The 25,447-nt window shown below is 44.5% G+C and overlaps 1 protein-coding gene across 1 annotated transcript in view; it reads left to right on the plus strand.

Moving 5' to 3' along the window:
* Positions 1-25,122, plus strand: part of RNFT2 (ring finger protein, transmembrane 2) — a 31,691-nt gene extending 6,569 nt beyond the window's left edge. The window contains exons 6-11 of the mRNA XM_086761914.1: positions 524-624; positions 3,272-3,425; positions 13,767-13,916; positions 18,261-18,326; positions 19,365-19,466; positions 21,191-25,122. Of these exons, the coding sequence (XP_086618040.1) occupies positions 524-624; positions 3,272-3,425; positions 13,767-13,916; positions 18,261-18,326; positions 19,365-19,466; positions 21,191-21,325 (708 nt within the window). The 3' untranslated portion in view covers positions 21,326-25,122. The remainder of the gene's footprint in view (positions 1-523; positions 625-3,271; positions 3,426-13,766; positions 13,917-18,260; positions 18,327-19,364; positions 19,467-21,190) is intronic.
* The last annotated feature ends 325 nt before the right edge of the window (positions 25,123-25,447 follow it).

Here is a 25,447-nt window from a genome sequence, read left to right on the forward strand (position 1 = left end):
ATTCATATGTGCTGGACAGAGTGATGGGTTATGCTATGCTAGATTTAGTTAAACCTTCTTCTAAGTGCCTCTATTCATAGAACACCCCTTTGACGAAATGTCAATCCAAACAGGTGGCAGCTGAGAATTATAGTGCAATGTATGGAACTGACTTTTTTTCTTTAATCTGCTTGTCAAACTGCATTTTAAATATGAGGAGAATTTAGATGTCCCAAGAAAGATCCCAACTTTGAAAATTGTTTTCTGCAAGTAAGGCTGTCATTTTCACCAGGGTATTTCGATTAATTTTTCTGAAGTTGCTTTATTTTAAAAGGTTAGGTAAGAGCCATTTCTGCTTGTGTTTATGTATGTCCTTTACCTAGCAGCCTATTTCTGAGTCTTAATCCTGTGTAAATAAACTAATTACTGAACACTTAGTTGCATGTTTGTGTCACATGGGTTGGTCTTGCATTTTTTCAGCAGTTGAAGGCTCAGTGCAACCCTTGAGACTTTAAATTTATCTTTGATTCTTTTTCTTGCTCAGGAGAAGAGATCAGTGCTGGTTGTTTTCTGGATTCTGGCCTTTCTCACCGGAAACACCTTGTACTTGCTTTACACATTCAGCTCTCAGCAGCTCTACAACAGGTGGGCAAAATTTACCTTGTACATGATGGAAGCAGGTGATGATTGCCAGGGAGGAAAAGAGGGAGGCCCACTTTCCCCACACTTTGAGAGGAAGTATGCATACTGAAGGTGTCTGCTGTCTTTGTTACATCTTTGAAATACCTTTCAATGGAGGAAAAGAATGTGCCCGTTGCTCCTACCAGTGGACTATGCTCCTATCAATAAAGGACGTAACCAGTTTCTAAATGGGCCGGTGTGTGATGATGCACTATGGTGTTGCTACTGAAACATGTACACTTGCAGTTTTCTTACATATCGAAGCAGGATGGGTACTTTTTTGTAGTGGGCTTCTGAATTTCTATTTTGACCACTATGACTGAACATAAAGAGCAGGTGTTGGAAGCAGATAAGAAATCGACCCACTGATTTTCCTCTTCCTGTAGTGTTTTCTTTTCTCTTCAGTCTATCAAGCTTTGAGTCTATTACAGAAGATAAACTAGAGATGAAATAGTAGTGGTTTACTTCAGTGTCCTCAGAGCTTGGAGGCATTTGGATCTGGGGTAATTAAGATAGCCTCCACTTTCAAATTCTGACTAAAGCGGTTCTCAAATACAGAAAAGTTAGTACCCCAGGATTTGGTTCAGTACAATCCCTGCTTATTATAAAACAGGGATTAAATGGCAGATAGGAAGCAAAGATATAGAACTTTGCTATATTTCTATTTGCTGTATTTCTTAGTAGAAAGAAATGTAGAAGAAATGGGAAGAATTGGAACAATATCAAACCTAGTTATTTGAAAAAGTAGTTTTGCTATTAGTAGCTAAAACCATATGAATTATCTTCCCAGTGAAAAAATTATTTGTACCACTGAAAGGGACTTAGAACTTCAGACTGAAAATACAATGTGTGTAACAGGCATCAGTTGGGTTACGGCTAGATGGCTCTTGGGTGTGGTTTTTTTCTGTCGTTTATTTAATTGCTTCCCTGCCACTTCCCACCAATACTGTCTATACAGTGGCGGAGTCAAGGTCTGACCACAACCTTTGGAATCATCCCTAATGTATTTGGGTTTGATTATTACAAAGCTGTGTATGTAAATGCTTCTAGAAAGAGGGAGAGATGAGAAAGCTTCCATGTGTGGCTCCAAATGAGAGATGGCAAGCTGTGGGGTGATCTGTATAGGGCTTGTGGGAGGGAATGGAGCAGAAGAAGCAGGTGTGGCAGAAAGGTATGAAAGCTTTAAGAGGAAATTTGTTTGCACCACAGGGAAACAGTGTGTCCCTAAGCAGAAGGTTAAGGTTAAAAGCGTGAATGGGACTAGTTTAAAATAAAGGATAGATCATTTAAAATAAAAGGGTTTCAGCACATTGGGGCCATCCTGCACACTGTTTAGGGTGTGGTTTATCACCAGTGAACAGACTGGGCAGCAGCTTCACTGAAAAGCCGTATTCCCGTGAGTGTTGTAGGGGTGCCTTCTGCGTCATACTTGGGCTCGTGTATCACTTGCTGTGTGAGGACCTGGGACTATTCAGAAGACAGGCCTGTGACATTAGAAATAGCTACTTTGGTTTTGTTTCTTTCTGGCTTATTTTTCATTTCCTGATTTATTTATTTTTGCTTATTTCTAGTGCATGAATAGTAGTAAAGTCTCTGATTCTGTTTCTGTTTTTAGGGTGTAATTTTACCTGTTGTGCTGTGCCAATGTTGTGAGTATTTTAAATTCATGTTCAGGCTTTTCATTCTGGGTTGGTTATTTTACTTTGGATTTTTTATTTTTTTTTAAGTTTTTGCTTTCTACCATGAGGCTTTAGTAGGTACATATTCTGAAGAGGAATCCCGGTTTTTCAGTCTGAGTAGGGACCAGTCCTCATTGCTACTCAGGTCAGTAGCTCCTGCCCATTGCTATATGATGTTCTGCTGGACTCCCCTTCTTTGAAGAGCAAGCGTTCAGCCCAGTCAATAACATCATGTAAGGGGCACTACCTTTTCAGATCTTTGGTTCAGGTAGGAGTTGCTAATTAGCACAGCCCCACTCTTGGTCTGCTTCTGACAGTGGCAAGCCACTGTCAGAGTGTGACACACCTGAAGTTCTGACCTTTCTGCCATGTCTAATACAGCGCTTTCTTTGTCACCGGTCTGTTTCATATGCCCAAATAGCTTCAGAGACTGCTGCCCCTGCATTAGTCCTACCTGTGGCAAGCCAGCCTCTGAGGAGAGAGACATAGTGGTCCTGACTTGGCTGTGACTTCCCCAGGAATCATAACTACTGATGACTTGGACTTCAAAGGATGAGCTTTTATCATCAGATCTGGTAGAGCAAGCCTTGGAATAAAGGCACTGTCACTGGACCAAAGGCTCTTTTACAGTGTGGATTGCAGGTTACGGAGATTGCAGTCTTCCAAAACACATTTTGTGCATGTTTGGGTCCTGCTTTCTGATAGTGGGCAAACCTGCTGACCTCAGTAGAAATGGGCAAGAACAAAGTCAAGAGGCCCAGAGGAACCATGGGACTACTTTGCATGTCTTATTCCTCTTGCCCTTGAGAACTTCAGTGAAGTTCAGTGGAGTTTTTAGGCTTTCTCTAGCCAGCAGTGGATACAGCTGGTATCAAGAAGCTTAAGTGAGGTTCTCCTCGTTGATATTTGAGCATTGTTGTCATGCTTTTCAGCCTTATATTTCTGAAACCCAACCTTGAGAGGCTGGACTTCTTCGACCTGATGTGGATTGTGGGGATTGCAGACTTTGTGCTGAAGTACCTCACCATAGGACTGAAATGCCTAATTGTTGCCCTGCCTAAGATCATCCTAGCTGTCAAGTCAAAGGTATGTTTTCTCCTTGATATACAGATGTTTGTCTTTGATAATCTGATACCTTTACAGCATAGTTGCAGCATGAAATATGGGTGGAAGAATAAAAACAATAAAATCTCTGATAAAACTTTAGCAGAAAGTCACCTGGGCGGTGAGGTTTGGTTTTTGAGCCGTCGCAGACCTGAGCAAGGGTTTGGTAATGCCAGCAAGTAATGAAAGTCCAGAGAGAAGGGTAAGCATTGCTTGAGAAGGAATAGGTATTAGCAGAGAGATAACTGCTTTTCTGGTTGACTTTGTTCTAAGTCTTGTTTTCTGAGTAATCTCTGTAAATAGACATTTCTGAAGCACAAATCTCTTCACTTAATGGAAAGAAAGTGGAAGTACTTGTCTCTTGGCTTTCCACTTGGGTCAGAAAAGAAACAGTATTAAATGGAAGTTACTGGTGTCACAAAAGACAGCACCAGTTCTAAGCACGGGTGAAGAATTATTTTAACTAAATGGTTAACATACTTCAATGTTTATAAAGTCATATGTAGACTAAGCCTAACTCTTGAAACTTTCTCGCTATGTTCTCTCTTGAAATACCTTTTCATATTTTTTTACTCTTACAGATCTGTCATGCTTCCCCCTTCCTCCACTTACTGGTGTCTACATTTCAGTGGCAAACATAGCGATGTGTATTATTTGCATTTGGTAAAGAAACTTTCCAGCAGCTATTGGGATGAAAGGCACTATATAGATGCAAGATATTGTCATTAATCGCTGAAAGTCTCAGGCAGGGCACTTAAGGGGATATCTAAACAGGGAATAGTTTTGCTTACAAATGACATGGGTGGCAGGGGAGTTGAGCAGTTTGTTCCTGCACAGCAGGGCTATTTCAGATGGTTATTAATTTATTTCTGGCAATTGTCCAGCTCTTTTTTTTTTTCATTCTTCTTCTATTATTATTATTTTATTTTGGGAGATTAATGTGCTAGGTCAGACCATAATCCAGCCCGGGGAGGGAGGGAAAAGTGATGTGAATAGTCCTCCAAAGATAAATTGCAGTGTTGGAAAAGGTTCGCAGCCTTTGCTTGCTTGTCTGAGAGCTATCCCAAGTACTCATTAATCCTTGTCGGGAGAGAAGAAAGAGAAGGGGTCTTTATTTGCAGCTACAGTGGGAGGCTGCTAAGATCACATCTGTCAAGGGCCTATAATGACTCAAAGCACAGATGCTTCATTTTTAATACCTTTTTCTGGATAGCAGTATTTCTCACTTTTTTTAAGTCCCTTTTTGTCGTAGGATGTTGTTGATGGTCTTGCTGTCCCTTGACATCTGAGACTTCTGTTACCTACCACTATGGATCTGGATTTATTTTTATCCCCCTCTCTACGCTGCATCCATTAAGCCAGCCAGGGATGAGATCTGGTGTAACAAATTAAGCAAGATCTAACCGGGATGGGAGAACTCCAAAAAAAACGCCCAGGATGCCACAGAAATTGTAATTGGTAACCACATAGCTGAGCTCTTTCCCCGAGCTAGATGACCCAGCTTACTTCTACAGGCCAACTCAGTGCTACACATCTTTTTCAGATGAGTTTTTTTAAATGTAAGCTTTTGCTGAATTAGAAAATTTCATTGCACATTAACTTTGACCAAATTCTTGTCAAGTTATTTGCTATCTTAATACTTGCCAGATACTAAGTTATTCTCTTCCTTCCCTTACACGTGTAGTAGTGTTTCTGCTTGAAGCCCAGCTTGTAGTTTATGAACTTCTGGATGGCTGTGGCTTAATGGGAGCAAGTAGCAAGCTGCTGGAGAAATATGAATTAAACTCAGAGTAGAGCTAGAAGATGTTTTTCAAGATACATATACTGAGAATTTTTCTGCCATTATGACTAGTCAGAACAGCAGCCTCTAGCTCCCCATAATACAGAGCCTGAAGTGGAGGTTGTGGCGCTGTGAGGGATGAGTTCAGCACAGCTGTAAATGGTATAGAGGTGTTTAATCTTGAGCTTCCTTGCAGTACCTTCTTGCTGGCAGCCAGTAATAGATAAAACTCACCTATGGACAGGATATCAGGGACTTAGATCATTCTGTGCTCAACTTCTGAGCAGGCTCTTCAAAGGCACTTCCACTGCTAGTCTGGCTTTTCACGCTGCTCCTTGAGATTCTAGTCTTCTCTGAATACTATGTGGTTTTCACTGATACTTGCATAGCCTTTCTAGTATGAGGCATCTCTTCTCAATGTCCTTTTAAGTCTCTTGCCTCTCCATATCCATCGTGATTGGTGCAGAACCAGATTATTTTCTTTCACACATCAAAATCTTCATATTTCCCCTCAGCTTTCTCTGTAGACTGAACACCAATTTTTTGAGTCTTTTCTCAGAGATCATTAATTCCAGGTCTTATTATTCTCTTCTGGACTGACTTCAGTCTCCTCTGTTTTCCAGACCATTCCTCCAGTCTGTCAAAATGGTTTGGATTATAATCCTTCTTTCCAGTGCGTTTACAGCCTTTCCCAGTTTAGTGTCAACTGCGTATTTGGTCAGCCTACTCTGTTCATCGAGATCATTAATGAAAAGAGGGAGTGGTACTAAGCTCTGCTTACCTCAGTTAGATGCATCTTTTCATTTTGACGGTGAATACTTTAAAACTTTGGGCTGGAGCACTCCATTCTCCCAGTCTAAAGTACCTTCCTGCTCCATCACAGGAAGGACAACATTTGGTTTAAGATGCCATCAAGAACCATCTTGGATTTATTGCATCAGTTTATGCTTTAAGTGAGGAAAAGCAAACTAAAATTAAAAGGCAGAAAGAGGTTTGTTTTTGCAATCGGAATACAGAGAGGAGTAAACATGATAATGAATGCTTGGAAGTATGGAGTCTCCTATATTATCAGGATACAACTAGCCAGAGTTCTCCAAGCTTGAATAACTTGGAAATGGAATATGTCTGCAAGAAACCCCTCCAAAGAATGAGGAAGATTGAAAATTTGACAAAAAAAAAAAAATCCCAGACTTTCCCAGATTTCAAACTAGGCTGGAAAACAGAGGTGCCAAGAGAGGCTGTGAGACTGCAATCAGGCTAGAAGGCGGGGAAAGAAGAGCTTGCGAATAGGGAAGCAAAGCAGAAAAAGGAAGGTAACCCCAACATCAGACTCCAATCTTACACCTCTGCGATCCGTGGGAATGTGGGAGAAGGAGCATACCTGTGGCTAAAGATGGCCCTTCCTCCCCCATGAGCTGTGACAGGCACTTCAAGCTGAGGACAAGTTTTAACAGCAGCTGGGCTCATAATTTCTTTGGAAGGGGGCTTGGCTTCCACCACGCATGCTGAAGGCTCTCCATTAAAAAAGGCAAATAAGATCATTTGGTTCAATATAAAATGAATTAAAGTAAATTAAACTGCAGGAGCCATGTGGCATGCAGAGGCCTCCATTATTGTACACACATAAATGGCAGCTTTTCATTTTCACTGCTAAGGAATGACAGATTGAGGGGGGTGGAATTAAAAATAAGGAAATAAATAATAAAAAGACACAGTTGCCAAAGATTTTGTTTAGGAAATCCCAGGTGCCTGCAAGTCTCCCATCCCCTCCTCATGCTGTTGTCAGCAAGCTAAGCTGATATCCTGGAGAATGGAATGAAACATGCGGGAGAGTGGGGAGAAAGAAAACAAAACCGAAAGAACTGTCAGAAACGGATATTCTGGGTTCGTTTATATATATATCCCTCTCTACATAGGGCAGATAAATATCAAGGACATACGTTTTTCCAACAGTCTTAATGGACCTAAGTAAGAATTTTCTTTGCATGCTCAGTACAGATGTGCAGCCAAGTTGCAAAGGGCTATGTTTCCAGAAGACTGAAAATTCATAAGGAAAACACTAACAGTTCTTTGTTGAAAACATAGCGTGAAATTACTGTTGAATAAATACTTGTCAGTTTTGTTTGAAAACTGGATCTAGACATTGCAGATGAGTTTTTTGTGGCAATACTGGCATTACTCATGTGAAGTTTTTTCTTTATGCTGTTCAAATTGTGTCGGGGCAAGTGTACAAATACTAGTCCACACTAGCACTGTGCACTCCTCATTGCATCTTTGAAAATATTTGCTTGGAGATTTTTTTTTAGTTTGTGGGGTTTTTTTGGTGCTTTTCTTTATTTTAAAGTACCATCTCATCAAATCTGTTTGAAGAGAACTTGGCCTGCGTGTGGCAGCCATTCTTTGCAGTTTTGCACTTGGACTTTGGACCAGATCCCTCCTTCAGGCGCGCATCATGTTTCCTAGCATAGATGGTTACAGCTCTGCCATGTAAACCAGCACACTGAGCTTTCCGTATTCCTTCTGAAGCTGCACCTTGGACATGAAAGAAATATCAGAATGTCTTTTGCACGAAGCCCTATGATTTGGATCATGCAGTTGAAGCAAACTATCTTAAGGCAATCTATTACAGTGCCAGCTGATCTGTCATAACTGTGTATTCTGTGAGTCCGAAGCCGGTAAGACTTGATTGTGAGTAGCCCCTGTGCTCTTCCATGTTCTAATGCAGCACAAGCAGGTCCACAGTTACTCTGGTTATCATGTCACCACCTGATTCTGTCTCTGTGCACAGCCACGTGTAATTACACGGTTATTGTGAGGAATATGAGCACTTACCTTACAATTATTAGAGTTGTTCTGCAGCCTGCCTCCATCTTGTGTGGCGCTCAGCTCCCTGAGATACCACGGTCCGAAATCCTGGTGCCTAGCCTTTCTCACTGGGCAGACTGACCCTTCCACCATCACATGACTAATCGCACAAATTACTTGTATGTGCAGAAGTTTTATGTTTCTTGAGCAGCAAACTCTTCTTGCACTAGGCAGTCGTGTGGAACAAACATGACAAAGACCAAAGTCCATCCTTCTGCATTGAGGGAAGGAGGGCAATCTGGAGCAGTTTGCTGCTGCCAGAGCACTTTCTCTAGGCCACAGCCTCTTCTGGAAGGCTAGCATTAGGAGGAAAGGTGCCGGAGGGAAGTTGTGCTAATTTTGATGGTGACAGCAGCAGGCCTTCTAATGTCCCTGCAGCCTCTCTTCAATCATAGGACCAGATATTTATCAATCAGTTAACATTAAGTTTGTGTACTTTTTTTTTTTCCTGAGAAAAACAGGTCTGTTGGAGCATTTGAGTCTTCTGGATGCTGATCAAAAAATACAGAAACATTAAAACAAGTCCTGGGAGGAAGCACACAGATGATGTATAACAAAAAATATCCTGGTAAAGATCTTCCTGTTCCTTATCTGTGCTCTCTTGTACTATGCAATATACAAGTTAATCCTGGTAGTAGTGTGGCTAACGTGGTGTTTCCAGATAGGTGATAGCCTATCCTCTCCTTGATGATCTTGGATGCTATTTGAGGGAGCTCACTCAGAAACAGATTCACTCTTCTTGGACAACTATCTGAACTGTCTAGGCACAGGAACTATGTGATGGTTCTGCAAAGACTTTTCCTTATTGCAGCCTGGGACAGATGGGCTATCCCAAAGCCAGAAGTGAGTTTCAGACTTACTGAAGCATAAGACCAGGTACTGAGGAGCTGCAACTCTTTTCTGTCCCTCTCCGTAACACACTTGGAAAGTCTCTGCTACTGAACTTTTTAAAGGAATCATTGCTTTTGGATACCTTCCAAGTTTAACTTTCAAGTTTAAGATATCCAAGGTGTGTGTGACTTTCAGGAGTGCTATGCAGTAAATTAAAATCTCATTTTCTCCCTAGTCCCACCTTGGAATTACTCCTCATTAGTCTTGCATGGATTTTCACCAGCATCCTCAGTGCCACAATCCTGTTTACTGCTCCTACCCAGCACTTATATTGGCAGTATGACCTGCAATCTCAGCAGAACCTGCTCTCCTCTGATCCAAATTGCCAGCAGGTCTCAAAAGTTTTTTCTAGCATCTTCCTGTTTCAGAATATGTCCTAATGCTGCTGGCAACCAAACAAGTGAGACTTGGAACCTCCTCTGAGTGCTAATCACAACTTACAGTTGCCTCATTGCAACTTCTCTCACGTCCCATTTTAATTCCGCTGTGTAAAACCTTAGCATGCCTTCCTGTTTCCTTCTGTGGAGGCACACATGCACACTTACGCAAAGCCTTATGTCAAAAGAGACTATGGAATCAATGCTCGGTTAGGCTACGTGGGAATTAGCATTGCTTCTGCAGCTGTAAGCCACCCCCTTTGGTGTGTAGATGTTGTGATTCAATTTTTAGTTCTGTGATTCCATGTTATTTTTCTGCAAGACTTCTTCCATCCATCACCAGTGTATACTGTGCCCCATGGATGAAGTAAGGTGAGGTAGTGAAAGAAGCTGTTATAGAAACTGGAAAGCACAGCGAGAACAAATAGAGCATTGGAAGAAGAAGAATGTTCTACTAGTTGAAGTTGAATGCTACACTGGAGAATTAAATTCCATCCTTTTCTTTGCCAAATAATTCCTATGTGATTCTAGAAAAGCTGCATACAGCTGCAAACTGAAGTCAGTGGTTTGGCTTTTAATGGTAATGTGATCTATAAAATTAAGTGCTTTATAAAAAGTCTAATCCCAGACATCTGAGCTTGGACACCAAAACACCCTTACCTTAACCTTAGTCTTTCTATGTCTCACGTTTTCATTTAGAAAATGCAGAGAATAGCTGTCCCTTAAGTCAGCCAACAATGTGAAAATAAGTTGTTTTTTTTAAAAAAATCTTTTACTGTAGTGGTGATGTCATAAAAAGACTGAAGAAATTTTAGTAATTTTCTACTCTGAGCAGAGCTCAAATATCATGCAGTGATAGGTCTGCCATCAAATAATGAGGATATTACAAAATACTAGAAAGTCACATTCTTCATGAGTACTACTCACACTGTGTAAAAATAGCATGTGTTCACATCACTACAGACTGCATAATACTGCACGTACAGGAGGAAAATTGCAATTGTATGAAAATCCTGAATTCTGCTCTTCCAAAGTAAGTGCTTCATTTCAAGTATAAAAATGGTCTTTCTCTGTGGTGAAGGAGATAGAGGAAAATGGAAGGTTATACTTGAGTCATTGACTTAGTTTTTTAACCTATTCTGGAAAAAAAAAGGAATGACAATTTCGCCATGTGGCATCACCAGGCTCATCAGCAGAGCTGCTGTAATTAGATCCACAGCTCAGTCCTCTGCCACTTGTGCTAATGAAGTGTTTGATAGCGGTAGTAGCAGGCTGTCAGCTTTTTCAGTAACTGACCCTACAAAGGAAGCAGGGTACTACTTACATTTTAGTCAGGCGTAACTCCAACCTGTTGCAAGGGCTTGATGAGAGCAGAGATGAGTCTTTTCTGGTATCTGACTCTACCCTAACCAGGGGCTGTCGTTTCAGGTAATATCTTGTTTAATTACAGTCCAGCAAGGTGGTGTGCTTGCTGTGGAGGGCTGGCTCCTGCACAGTCCAGTCATGCATTGGGGCTGGCTCACAGGCTCACCAAAAGTAGCTTCCGGTGATGTTAGACAGCTGTTCAGTCCCTGTAGCGTGTATTCAGAAGATTCCCAGTTTTACGTGGATTTTTACAAAATAGGAAAAGTCACCTAAGAGAGGCAGGCCTTGCCTTGTTTCAACTTGTTGTTCCAAGTCGGATACACAGGACAAATAATTGTATTTGAGCTTAATATAACACACAGCTCGTCCTAATCTTGATGAGAAATAGCTGAAATGCTTTAGGTGAAGTATTCAGACAAAATGCAGCTTGAGACAAAGATTTGCCTCTGAAAACTTCAGCCTAGGTAGCCAAGATACAATGAGGCTAAAAAGCAGAAGACAAAGGTATATTATTGAGTGCACTCACAAATTATGGGTGCCACCTGGAATAAGCTACTGCTATCAGAAAGCTAATTTTGCTGTTGAAATTACAGGGAATAGCCCTTGTTTTCTAAGCTTCTGGCTCAGAAGGAACACCCCACTTCTGCTGCAGCCCTTCATAGAATTACTTGGATTTTCTAGGCGCTTTTCCTAGTTTAAAAAAAGGCTAGTGTATTATGCTGAGCTGCCTAAGGAGCCGTACGTTTCTGTAAGCATTTACTGTAGCATTAGTTCTCTTCTAAGTGATGCTCAGCTGTCCTTGTACTGCTTCCCTCCTCCTAGCTGTAATCCCTCTAATCTTATCAACAGGCCTCTCTTAAATGGTCAAGTGGGTGGTGTTAATGGGCAGAGTGGAGAGATACATCCATTTAAAACTTCACTTCACTCTTGTGAGGATGTTAACAGGTACCTAGCTGCTAAGAAATCCTGATACTCTGCAGTTAATTATTGAAAACTGAAGATTTGCATTAGATAAAGGAGTTATGAAAGCTTCATAAAGAGTGGAGATTTCATGGTTAGAAAATTGAAAATGGTCACTTGCTTTATGTTCATTTGAGAGCTGCACTTTGCCACTTTGATTTAGTTTTAGTGCCTCAAAAGCTTCTGTTGTAGAAGAATTTCAACTTTGATGCCCCAAATACTGGATGCAGAAGTTCCATCTGATGCAACGAGAAAGTAAGCAGTGACCTGTCCCAGCCTGCTGGGGAAGCAAGGCTAAATAAAAGAACATGAGCAGGAGCCTGGTGGGAGGAACAAATCAGAGAAAGCAAACAGTTTGCTGTCTTTAGCTTGCTGTTAGCTTTCATCAGAGCTGGCTGGGGAGGGGGAGGCAGAGAACTGCCTGTGTGAAGGGAAGGAAGCGACAGCGTAGTCATTAGCAGACTGTGACCCTCTGTCACAGGGGCTCCTGAAATAAACGATGATTGTATTGAAGCATAAGGCTGGATGGAGACCTCTCTGCTAATTTAATAAATTGCTTGCATTCAGGACCCCAGATTGTTGCTGTTACGTTTTTGCTATGTGATGCCACCTGGGATTAACAAGGAGGAGGGGGGTAGGGGGAGAGGAAGAAAGCAGCCCAGGTCCGTTAGCAACGACTGGTGTGACCTCACTCCTTGTCCCAGGGGGGATATGAGATCATGAGAATGCCAGAGCTCTCTGAAGGATTCGATTTGTTCGGTACGGCAGGATGGCCTGCCGAGTGATCTCATCTCTAAGACCCGAGGGAAGGGCGCTAGCGGCTGCTAGCCTCATGGACTGCGGAAGACTTAATCCCCACTCCAAATCTCGCCAATTAACGATTGACCTGTGATGACATCACTGATGACAAAGCTAACTGGGACAACACAGCAAAATTCCCGGGGAATTTCCCCTTCTCCATGATGTTATCAAATAAAATAATTTTGACATGTCAAAAACAAATCTTTCCGTTCAGATAATGTCGCTGCAGATTAAGCATAGTTCTGGGCTCACGGCTTGCCCTGACCTAGTGCCCTGTCACCCCTTCTCCCTTTTAAACAGTGTGGGAAATAACAAACAGTCCCTCATTAAGACCAGGGGGCCCTAAATTAGGTAGCCTTATTTAGCCAGCTTCTCAGCCCTAGTTTTAGGTTTTAAAATAGAAATTACATGGTAAGAAAAACCCATTTCAGCTGTTGCACCTCATAGTTGTAGTAAGCCAGGAGGGAGCTCGTTACCTTGCAGGTGTCCTTCCGGGAAGGAAAACTGCCTAATTGGGGTAAACACCAAATGGCAGAGGCAGCTTTGGTGAAGGCTTACAAAGGATGTTGTCCATTCTTTGAGACTCTTTTGAGAGAGAAGTGTTTTAACCAGTATGCTTCCCCCCCTGCACCGTTTTTCTTCCTTAAAGTCCTCAGGAAGGTTTGGTTTAAAATGCCTTGAGGGTTTTTATTTGCAGAGCCAGTTTTCTATCTGTGTACTGTACAAGAACCAACATGCACCTGAGTGGAAGGGGAAGGATGCTGGCAAATAGGTCATTAGTTTGGTTCTTTGGGATCATCTAGAAAGTTGTCAGGAAGACTGATGTCACCCTACATTCAAATCTCTGTACCTTCAAAAAGGGTATATGATCAAAGAAACCTACCTTGCATTCATTTTCCAATTACTAATAGTTTCTATGCCCGTATTAATCCCTGTAAGTCTTAACCTCTGCTGCCGGTGTTCTGTAGCATTGTGCAGGTATGCAATGAGGTATATATCTACAATCTCCTCTAGAAGTTTAAGATTCAGAAGTGTTGAACAGTAACTGGATAAGTGACAGAGTAAGAGGAACACTAAGAAACAGTGAGGTGGTAGTTATCCTTTCTAGGCACAGACTTAAATGGCTGCAAAGAAAGCTGCATCTCATGAATACTGGTCCTCGCACCATTTAACAGTGCGTAGGTGGACAGTGAACACAAGTCCTATAAGGTTCGAGCCCTGCACTGTTTAAGTGCTCTTCTTTTGACTTCCTGATAGTAATCATGTACCACGTTTGTTTTACAGGGAAAGTTTTATCTGATTATTGAGGAGCTGAGCCAGCTGTTCCGCTCCCTTGTCCCCATCCAGCTATGGTATAAATACATCATGGGAGATGATCCATCCAGCAGCTACTTCCTCGGTGGGATCCTGATTATCCTGTATAGCCTCTGCAAGGTGAGTCCCACCTCATTAATAATCTCTATGGGAACTGTAGCAAGAGCAGAGAAAGAAGCACAGCCTTTTGATTATTGCTGTCGCTACCCAGGAAGGGAAGCTGCAGCAAGAAGGAACACACGTGCTGTAGTTGCCAGGAGCATTTTGCTTCACCAGTATGTGGGCGTTGGTGAGCTGTGACTGCTCGTGTAGTGTTGCATCAGGCTGATGAGGTCATTACTGCTTTCTGATACCTTTCCATAAAGGCTAGAGGAGAACAGGAGTGGAATCTTGGAGGACCAGTACTGGAAGAGAAGTTAGCTGTCTCCAGACTCCTGAAAGGAAGGCTGCAGACAGTTAAATGTTTCTCTCAAAGCCTTCCTCTGTATTTCGAGGCAGAGCAGGTACTGTCACTCACAGTACTGAATGCAGCAGGCAGAGATAGGGTCATTCAAGTCCTGCCTACACAAAACAGGTACTTCTGGCCCCATTCTAGGTCCTGGTCTAGCTGATACAAGTCCAGTTGACTTATTTAGAAGAGTCTTAGTCTGAGGTCTAGAAATAGTTGTATTTAGAATTGTGTCTTGTACCCTCCCTAGAGGCAGAGCAGTAGCCAAAGCAAACAATGTTATACCTTGTGTTCCTCATCTCTGAGAAAGGCCAAGTGAGTCCAGCTTGCTGCAGCACTGGGGCTTGGCTCTGCCTAGGGTAAAAGGGCTATGGCTTTGCAGAAGCAGACTGAAGAAAAGAGACAAGAGAATATGTCTGAGCTGAAGACAGCTCAAAGAGGCTAATGGATTGCTGAGCAATACAAAAATCACACTGTAGCTCTTATATGAAATGTGGCTACAGTTGCAGCTTTATGTTGTATAGGAATAAGCAAGGCAATGCAACCCCCACTGTTAAGGAATTTCTAGTTTTTGTAGGCGAGATAGGCAGAGGAGGTGATGCAAAGTGAAGCGACTCGGTCACAGCAGGTCTGTGATCAAGCCAGAAACAGAGCAGGCAGTGCCAGACTAGGAGGCACATGAGACCAGTGTAGTTCCCTGCACACCCAGCCAGTCTCTCAGCTGTATGTTTCCTGCTCTTTGTGCTGTGGGGGAGGACTGTTGTCCCTTTCAATTACATCACTGTCTGGATGTCCTCTAGATAACAGTATCCAACCCTTCCACTTCCACGCCCTTGTGGCTTGTGAAGTCAGGTATACAGGTCACAATTACAAGGACAAATTTCACAGATCTCTAATGTCCCTTCTTGCAAAAGTTACTCAACTCCTGGAGAAGCAATACTTACTGCAGTTCTACATGCTGTTTCTTACATCTGGAGGAGTCATCATAATGTGAAGAAGCAGTGGGAGCCATCTGCTCCTTGGAGAAAGGGGAGCCAAGCACAAGAACACAGCTGGCAGGGCAAGGGCCTCACCAGCCAGGACCCAGCCCCACAGCACCCAAACCAGGCAAGCAGGGCAGGCCTGCAGGTGATAGCAAGGTTCAGAGAGTCAAGATCTTCAGGTGGTGAGGCAGGTCCAAGCTAAGGCCAGATATCAATCCACTGGTCAGATTGGGTGAAGGCAGCCAGGGTCAGACACCGTCCAACAAACTGCAGTGCACAGCCACAGCAAAGAGACAGCTCAATGTGCTGGAGCATCCAGATCAGTAGGATCTAGAGCCACACACAGGCATGGCTATGGCTGAGCTGAAAACTAGTACTGACTTAGCACAGCTCAAACATGAACTGAAGCTACCAGGGCTGAGCTTAAATAGAGTTCCTGGGCCCATGGGCAGGGCTTGTGGGTGGAGACCCCTCAGCTGAGGCTCATGAGGGCCATGAAGGCCTATTAAGGCATTCAGGGCACTGACAGCCAGGTACAAGCAGTTCTTTATGGGCTAACTTGATGTTTCTCTACTGTGAAGCCTTTATAGGTAGTGTTGCAGTAATATAGATGGGAAAAGTTCTGCCAATCTGTTATTTAGAAGCTCCATGAGGAGAGAAGGACAGCTATTTACTGCCCTTGACTGTACCTTAGGACAAGGACTGTGGGGTACACTTGTGTAAAAGTGCCTTGGCTACAGCCTCTGCCTTTAACATGTGTGTTTCTTCCTTTAATTCACCTAGTTCATCAGAGGTGTAAATGGAAGGCTAGCTGAAGGGTGATAGGTCCAGGAACGTGTCCCAGGTCATTGTGTGGCAACTGCGTAGTACCACAGATGTGTCCAGGTAAGGATTAGACCTCTGCTCCCTTTGCTTGCAAGTGAAAGAAAAGTGGCAGCACGCTCTTCTAACACAGATCATGAAATACTAGGTGCTTCCACCCCATTTGCAATCACAGGAGTCGCAGGTCTAATTCTTTGCCTGAGACACTGAAAATATACCCAAAGGAGTCCACATTAGCAAAGCCACAAACCACATTAGAAAAACCACAGAAGCCAATTTGGCACTCAGACCTTCTGTGCTCCTGGCAGAAATCCAGGGCTCAGCTAGGGCTGCTCCCCTTTCCCTACACAGAGGGCAGGCTCCACTCTGAGAAGGTTGTACAGTGCAGCTGATGGGAGCTGTCCTCGTGTCTCTGCCTGGACTGTGTAAACGTGAACTCTGATCTTGGTGAATATGTTCATCAGTAGGGGCATCCAGCTCTTATTTTTCCCTATCCTGAACAGAAGCACTCCGCTGTCTGTGAACTCAGTTGTTGCAATCCTGTGGCTAGCGAGATGACTGATGCAACATTGCACAGGGTGATCAATGGATGTCAAAGAGACTGCTGAAACGTGCGTCTTTTGGGGGTATCAGAAACTCCAGAGGAAAAGAAAAATCGAAGCAGGGAAGCGGACGGGGAGAAGAGGAGACATCAGAGCTAGCGCAAAGGCGTTCGAAGTTCCCCTATAAGCAAAGCAACCAGAAAAAGCTGTGAATTGGACTTGGGAGAGGGCTGATCCCTATCCTTGTTAGAAGATAAAACATCTGTAGTAGTCGGCAGCCTCAAGTGCTAGTTGCTGACTGGAAGCATTACTGGAAGGACCCTGGGAGCTTTTTTACGTGCTGACTGGAAGCATTATTGGTGCCTTCATTTGATTCCACATCTATTGCACGATGATCTCATTGGCATTCTCTGTACTGAGCCCACTTAATCATGCTAACCAAAAAAAAAATAGAAAGCCAGCTCCAGGCATTCTGGTGCCTTGTCCACGACAGCTCTGCATATTCTGCATCACATTTTCCCCTGCCCTTCTAGCCGCTTCTCGCTCAAGCAGGTTAGAAATGGAAAGGTCCTGTGAGGTCATCTAGCTCTTCTCCCAGCTAGTGCAGGGCTGTTCTTTGCAGAATTTCTTCATATCTTGTCTAATTCCTAGTGTCTTTTTTCCCTGTGTTGTGCCAGAGGATAGGGAAGATGAAGCTGGCATACCAGATTACGTTTTCAAGCTGTTTTCGCTTTTGTTAGTGGTACCGTGTCTTCACTTTAAGAATGCAGAGTGTCTCCTCTCTTGCTCAGCCCCTTGATACTTGTAGACAGTTTATAGTCTTTTCTCTCCACTTTTGTACTGCTCAGCCAAGCTGTAAATATTTATGTCTTTTAGTCTCTTTTCAGAAATCATTTTCTGCAGGCTCATTTTCTGCCCTTCTCTGAACTGCTTTTAGTCTTTAACGAGGTGCCCAGAACGAGCGCCGCTGTCCAGATGCAGTTACATCATGTTTGCTGGGCAACAGAGGGAAGGGGGAAGAAAAGGACTTGGTGTCGCCCCTGCTATTGGCCATCTTTGGGTGTCTGCAAAGTACCAAGGTGGTAGAAACTCACTCCCTGCTTGGCATTTGAAATTTCTGACTCTTTGGTCAAATGGGTGCAACTCAGCCTCCGTCCTGCTTCTCATTCCTTAGGTTGTTCTTCCCTTGGTAGCGTTTAATCCCTGCACTCCACTAAATCGCTCTCTGCAGCAGGACAGGCGAGTCCCGCTCCTTCGTTCATAACATCATCTGAGTGCTGAAGTGTCAGGCTGTGTGGGAGCTCAGTTCTCAGAATGGGAATGGGTCCATTTTAGGCCTTGCCTACCTACTGGGGCTGGGCAATTTACCCTGCCACAACCCCCTGATGTCTGCTCCACTTTCTGTCCTGTAAAGCCCCTGATTTGCAGTCCATTGTTACCAGAGCTTTTTTGGCTACCCTTCTGCACTGTCAGTTCACATTTGTGACATATTTCATGATCACCATGAAATCTTTTTTGGCACCCTTGTTACTTAGGGTCTTTGTTCCTCCTGAGTATCCATGTGGAGGCACCGTTTCCCGAGTTTCTGGACTGTACACACACACGTGCACTCGTACACACACACACATATTTTGTGAAAAGCATCTAAAATGGAATGTCTTTATTGCAGTCTTTTGACATCTGTGGGCGTTTGGGAAGCGTCCGGAAGGCACTGAAGGTCCTTTGCACCCCACAGGTAAGTGGTCATACGTGTTAAAGTGGTTTTGTAGGTGGAACCTTGTTACTATTGAGTGATGGAGTTGAACATTGCTTAGTCTATCAGGTTCATAGAATAAAATAATTTGTTGTCCCGTGGCTGGATAAGCCAGTATCTCTTGTCAGGGATGTCAGGAGCCTGTTGTCACATCTGCCCTGTCCCAGCTATGGTAAGAGATTGTTGCTGGTCTGAGCTGTTTGTTCTGACTGGAAGCCCTGTGTAACACGGATTAACCCATGGAGGCCAAAACTGCAAGAAGCTGACAAAACTTTGTAGTGCGGAGTGTGAGAAAAGCTTTAAATAGAGGTGTGTAGTGTCTGCTGTGCAGTGACATTAGAAGACATCCTCTAGTACAGAGAAGCTATCCCAGGCGCAGCATTTTACGCTACTGATATTTAGATCTGTTGCAGTGAAATACTGTGACTTATATTTTTAAATGGTAAAATCAAAGACTGTAGAGGAAAGGAACATAACATCATAGAAGTTTGTTAGCGCTTGCCTTGCTTCTTCTATGGGCTTGTGCTCATCAGCATGTTTCCATTTCCTCTATTACTGTTAAAATAGGAGAAGCAACATTTGCCTTCCACATATTTAAAAAGAAAAGTAGGGAGCCTGTGGGTGCTGCTGCTGTTATTCTTTCTTCTGTTGTCTAACTTGCTAATAATAATACCTCCCACTATCTAAACACCTCTGCAAATGATGCTGAATTAATCCTTTCAGCTCCCTGTTGAGCTCATTAAATTTCATTATCATTGCTCCACAAGTGGAAGCACTAAAAGATGGAGTCAGCTCGAGGGGAAAACAAAACAGAGAGCACAGAGCTCCAGACTCCCTGTGTTCTGTGTGCTGGTGCCCAGATCTCCCTTCCCCATACACAGTGACATAACACCAGTGTCCTTCTCGGGTCATGCAGGGAATCTGGGTGTGAAAAACAATGTCTGTGTGTGTGCTTAGCCACAAACCAGATCATCTTCAAACGCCTTGACACTGGCATTTTTTCCCACGTCTTCCTAACAGACGTATGGAGTTCGTGCTACCAGCCAGCAGTGCAGTGAGGCGGGTGATATCTGTGCCATTTGCCAAGCAGAATTCAGGGAACCTTTGATCCTTATGTGCCAGGTAAGACCCCAAGCTTCCCACCTCACATCCCGCCATTGGCATTCATTTGCTTAACTTCTGCAGCTGGGGAGAGGCTCAGTTCGTCTGAGTACTTCTAAAATAATTTCCTGGGTCTTAGCCTAGGTCCTAGTGGCTATTTATTGCCCTCTTCCAGAGAGCCAGTGATTCATGGTAGCAGGGCCGCTCTCTAGGGGCTGATCGAGATGGGAAAGACCAGCCTTCTAGTCCAGGGCCTGCCAATTGGCACTCCAAACCTTGGATCTAGAAAGCAAGACGTATTTATCTGACCCTTGGGGAGCCGGGCTGCTCAGTGGGCCAACTGGAGTACGAGCAAGAGCTATGAGAGGGGCGTAGATCCAGAATCAGCCCGATGGGATGTGCGAAGACTGGTGCAGCACCGTGTAATCACGGTCCGGCCTCCGAGCACCTGGCCAGGAATAAAAGTAGTTCTGCATGTAGAAGTTGGGCACTGCCACCACCTGGGAATTGTTTTGTTTCTCATTTGGTAAACACTGGCAGAAGCTAGAGCTTGAGGATGCTATGCTGTGAGTCGTGCCGTAGTCCTGGTGCTGGTAAAACCCTCTGAGCACACCACACTGCCATGGGTTCTGGCAGTACGTCAGAGGCCAGCTGAAGGCAATGCCTCGTGGAAAGCCTGGTGGTGCTTCCCCAAGATTTTCTCTTCAGTTGCTTGTAAGCCGGTCAAGCTCTGTCTGTTGGGGTTGAAATTCTGCGTCCTGGAGGCTGTCCCTGGCTGAAGTGCGGGTGCATGCGGGAAGACCTGGGGCAGAATGATTCAGCTGTTTCTAGGAATGGAATTGGTGGGATATATGCCATCTTGTGATACCAAAATAAAGCTCAAGAGCCTTTTTCTGAAGAGCTTTAACATTCCCGTGCTTTGTAACAGGGTTATCAAATCAAAGCAAGTAGGTCACCTCTGTGTCAGAAGTGCCTCTTGCTATTCCTGTGAACATCTGTGCAGCTGTTACCAAGCTGTAAGCCCCGGAGAAGCTCTTTGTATGTGCTTGTCAGAGCTGGGATTTTGATGAGTAGCATTTCTGCTGACTCCACATGCGTTGAGGAGGTCTCAGCTTCTTACGGCTTCTCATACTCCCTGCCCTGTCCCTGCTCTTCCAGTCTGAGGTAGATGGGGTCTGTGCCGGACAGCTGTCCCTCCTGATCCCTGCTAGTGCCCCGGGCAGGCTGGAGGGGGAATCCTGTCGTGGCTCCGTGTAGAAATGAGAGGAGAAGATAAGGGGTTGAAACTGGTGTTTATAGGGAAGGGGACACTGGGTCTGCAAGGCTACGGACTAGGACTGGGTGGTGTGAGCTGGAAAAAACAAATGCAGTTAGGAGTAGGGGGAAGAAAAGGGGCTGTTTGAGCTAGGTAAAGACTCGTAAAATAACGCCAGGCATCAAGGATGGAGACAGGGTAGAGAAAACCCTCTCAAGTAGTCTGTTAGCCCAAATGTCCCAGGCCTTTTTAATGTTTCTTTCTATTGCTTTATTAAGAAACAGAGTAATGTATCATTAGCTTTGGCAAACTGATGTACTGGTAATGCTGGGATTTATTTTTCATACCACTTGAGTACTGCTAATCAGCCGCACTGTCCAACTGAACCCGAACCGTTACTTGCTCCCATCGCTGTCCTATTGCGTGTGCACCCTTAGTGACAGGACGGGTCTCCTGCCCTCACCGTGACAATGCCGTTTTGTCTCCACAGCACGTGTTCTGTGAAGAATGCCTCTGCCTCTGGTTTGACAGGGAGAAAACCTGTCCTCTTTGTCGTTCTGTCACAGTAGAAACCCTGCGCTGCTGGAAAGATGGCACCACCTCTGCTCATTTCCAGGTGTATTAAAACCAATGCCTACCCACAAATGGAGTAACATCTGCAGAGAGAACAAAAAGCTGGAAAATCTGGTGATCCCATGCCCCTGTTTAGTTGCCTGTGGATGTGTTGTCGTAGTCTTTCTTCCAGCTGTTTCTTCAGGAGCTGACAGAACAACAGTTGTTACTGGCCAGAAACTTTATCCTCGAAGGCAAGAAAGATGTGGTTTATGTTATGGCAAACTCCACGGCTAAGCTACAGCCAAGACTTTTTCTTGAACTGACATGTTTATAAACTGCCTGGGATGTTTCCTTTTTTCCTCTCCTTTTAGTGTAGATAAATATTGCATGTGTAAGGCAAGCGTACTGTGAATTGCATGCGTATAACCTGGTGTACGGGAAAAAAGCTGTCCTCCTCTGCCTCAAACCACCGGTGAGATTTTTCCCATTAAATGGCTCTGCCTTCCCTGAACCTGTAACTTCATAGATTACGCTGTTGCTGTTATGTTACCTTTGAGAACTCTTCCAAAACGGTGCTGCAGAACCACGTGCTGAAAGTTTATTTGGGATTGGAGAAACATCATTTCCCAGCAGCCGGGATTTGCGATTGATTCCACAAATTGCACATGTTGTCATCTTAATGAAATCTCCAGGAGCTCGGGAAGGACCATGCTAGTGAAGCTGGAAATGCCACTTGCTTCTCTTGGGAATGTTTTTCCTCTTTAATTTTCATGATCCAGACTTTTTTATTTCCTAGCAGATGGGCAGAACTGTGGGAGGCAGGGAGAGATTAAAGTCAAGTTGGATTTGTCTAGGTGGAAAGTTAAGGTCCTAACCAAGAGCACCTCCCAGATTCGGGTGTCTCTACAGAACGTCCCTCAGCACAGCCACTTGAGGCAAGGCTTCCTGACTTCAAAAACCAGCGCCGCTCCACACCCAGAACCTGCCTGGGTCCAAAACCAGAAAAAAGGTGCTCACGCAGCACTGAGCCCATACAGTGCTGCTGGTACTGGAAATGCTGGGGCGTCGGGATACAGGGCCCCCTGGAGGGACTGGGTTTAGTGAGGCTTACTGGTTTGAGGGCAGGATTACACAGCAGCAGCTGCATTGCTTTGGGAGCCAGCCTGGTTTGCACCCAAGCTGGATAATCCACCTGTGATGGTGGAGACTTGCCTGTAACACCTCCGCTTCAGGAAGAGCTCTTTGAGGAGATAGCTGGTGGTGTTACAGGAGAACGAACGTACCTCATCTTGCTGCCACTTCCGTCTCTGCTGAGGGGCTGCAGTGGCTGCTGTTTGTTCGCTGGCGCTTTCTCTTTCACTAAACAACCTCTGCTTTTTGCTGCGTGCCCAGAGAAGGTGCCTCATTAGGCAACTGTGGCATCTTCCGTGCTCATTACTATGGAAATGGCCGTAAGGTTACAATCCCGCTTGAGTGGATCATCAGGAAGAACTGTACCTGGGGGAGATGAGCCTGTGTGTACGTACCGACTGCCGCCTTCCCCTCCTGCTGTGAAACTCCGCAGGGAGAGGAATTAAAGCGAACGGGAGCTAATGGTAACGGGATTAAGGCTCAACAGTTCTTTGGAAATAACAGTTAAGGATGGCTGGAGGAGAAGTGAGGAGAGGCAGAGCCTGAGCAGGGAAGATAGTCCAGATCTGGCTTGAGAGATACAGGGAAGCAGAGGAGGAAAAGCTTTACTTTCCAAAACAAAGTGATTTGATTCTTGTCAAACAGATCCATGGAAGTGGAGAACTAAGCCAAGGGATCCAGTGGCTGTCTCCAGTGGGAATAGCCTTTTGGGGATGGGGGAGGAGAGCTCAGTAAGGAAGGAAGCAAGGTTTTCAGCGGGCATTAAAATGTTGTTATGTACGACAGTCTGGCACGTTCACCGGGAAAGGGGAAAATTACTCATTCTGTGGGCAGGCAGTTTGTGAAAGGTTTCAGCACAATGCCAATTAATTAAAGGGTTGGTGGTGTCTGCTTTCAAAATGTTTGAAAAACCACTTCCAATTCTGATTTTTTTTTCTAAATGCTCCTGGAAAATGTCCTGGAGAAGCGTATGGAAAGGTCCGTATGAGCCCAACACCACAGAGAGCATTTGATGCAGTGTTTCAAAGTTCCTGGGTTTTCTTTGGTGATAAGGAGGGCAGGCAATCAAAGGGAAAGTACAGGGAATATTTTTTCCCATTCTTATAGTCCTTTACTTTTTTTTTCTTTATTGAATGATCCTTCCTAGCTGCTAGTGTAAGAAAGAGGGGACTGTTACCATCATATACCTGAAACACTGTGCTACAGCCCTGGGCCTCAAAGATCACACAGTAAGACTTCATACCAGCACGCAGGGGAAGAACTGCCACGTACCTCGGATGGTTTGGTGTCCCTGTAAGAGCTCCTGGACCAGCATCATCATTTTCAAGTGATCCCTTCTTGATTTTTGCTCTCCCTCCCTGTCCAGAAGTCCAGCTCCTCCGGTGACGTGCTTCAGTGGTATCTCAAACCTGTGAGTCACCCGTTGCCGTTCTTTGTCTCCACAGAAGCCCAGGGAGGTGGTTGGTTGGGCAGCCCCTGAGGCAGAAGGCTTCTGTTGCTATTCCAACAGAGGCTGCGGTGACAAAACGCAGCGCTGCGATCCGCGTGTCAGGCCTTCGTGATGGGAAAAGCCTGTACCTGAGAGGGCACGGGTGCCTGAGACGCCGGGGGCCGTCCGGCGCTCCACTTCTCTGCTAAAATTACTTAGTGCTAAATAGAAGGTGAAATTTTACGCTGTGGATATTTATTCTACTGAAAGCATACGGAAGATCAGCTTAATTCCTGCAAAATTAAAGAATTTACTACAGGCCACTATTCTATAAGTGTTAAATTAAACCAACATCCTTCAGTCCCTGTTCTGGCCTGGACGCTGCGGAAGAAACAGCTCTGTGCTGTCAGCAGTCTGCCAGGCCCTCCCTCCTGGAGTGTGTTGTGGTGGTTTTGTGAGGCAGGACGATTCTGCCCTCTCCCAGAACACGGCACTGGGACCAGAAATCACACTGGGGAAACTTCTAATGACAACTGATGAGAGACCTCTGTTGATTTCCATGGGAAAAGAGGGTTGTGGGAAGCAATTATTCTGTCAGATTTTAGAGAGGAAATAAAAACTGGAGCCATTTTTCACCATTGAACAGTTATTTTTCTTTTTTTTTAATAAAGTCATTATAAATATGTACAAAGAGTCTCAGCATATGAAATTCCTTTTACAAAAGAGAGAAGCCACATCCAACCATAACCGGGAGCCTTGGAGAGCTCCTTCCAGCAGTGAGCGTATGCTTTGCTCTGGCTTTGGCGAGGGTGGAAACTTGCACAGTGACTCTGCAGGAGTTTACATCCAAACCGTGCCGCATCGGTAATGTGCAAGGAACTGTGCGTTCACTGCACCGCATCTGGGTTATTCTGTTCGCATCTGGGAACAGACAGGAAATCCGTAAATGTCCCACGGACTAAGGACAATGGGAAGATTTTATCTCGTGACAAATTGTGGTCTTCAGATTGTCTGGAAATGTTACGCTGTGAACACCCATGGAAACAAAATCCCACTGGAGCTGGTTTTGCTCTCCGCTTAAGTGGCATCTGCAAATAATTGTGGATGTAACGAATAATGGCAGTTTGGTACCCAGATGCTTTCAGTGAATATTTGTCAAGCTCCAGAGTCACTTTCTGTAAATATTAAAAAACTTGGGAAATTCAAGTACTCAAGTATTCATGTAGAGTGAACACCGAAGTCTGATGGGAGTTAAATGAAAATTCACTCTTGTATTCAAATAAATATTGTCAGGAAAAAAAACATTCGCATGTTCTGTATTTTGTAGTTTTAAATTTCTCTTGCAGATGGGGAATGGAGGTTCTGCAGCTCCGACTGGAACAGCCAGCTGTTTCCCACAGCTGCTAAGGGCAGAGCTGCTGTTTGGAAGACCTGAGACTGGGAGTGCGTTTGGGGTATGCACTGATGCGGATTCCTGGGTCGCAGCCGGAGCGTGATTCAAGCCAGCGGGATTGGCAGGGGGAAGCAGCACAGAGGTGTGTTACGCCGGGGACAGGGATACCTGCGCTACGCGGAAAGGCAGCCGTTGGAATGACAAGGGCTCGCTCGTTCAGACCAGGGCAGGATCAGAAG

The sequence above is a fragment of the Chlamydotis macqueenii genome, chromosome 17 (genome assembly GCF_036417535.1).
Source record: "Chlamydotis macqueenii isolate bChlMac1 chromosome 17, bChlMac1.mat, whole genome shotgun sequence".
NCBI classification, from domain to species: domain Eukaryota; kingdom Metazoa; phylum Chordata; class Aves; order Otidiformes; family Otididae; genus Chlamydotis; species Chlamydotis macqueenii.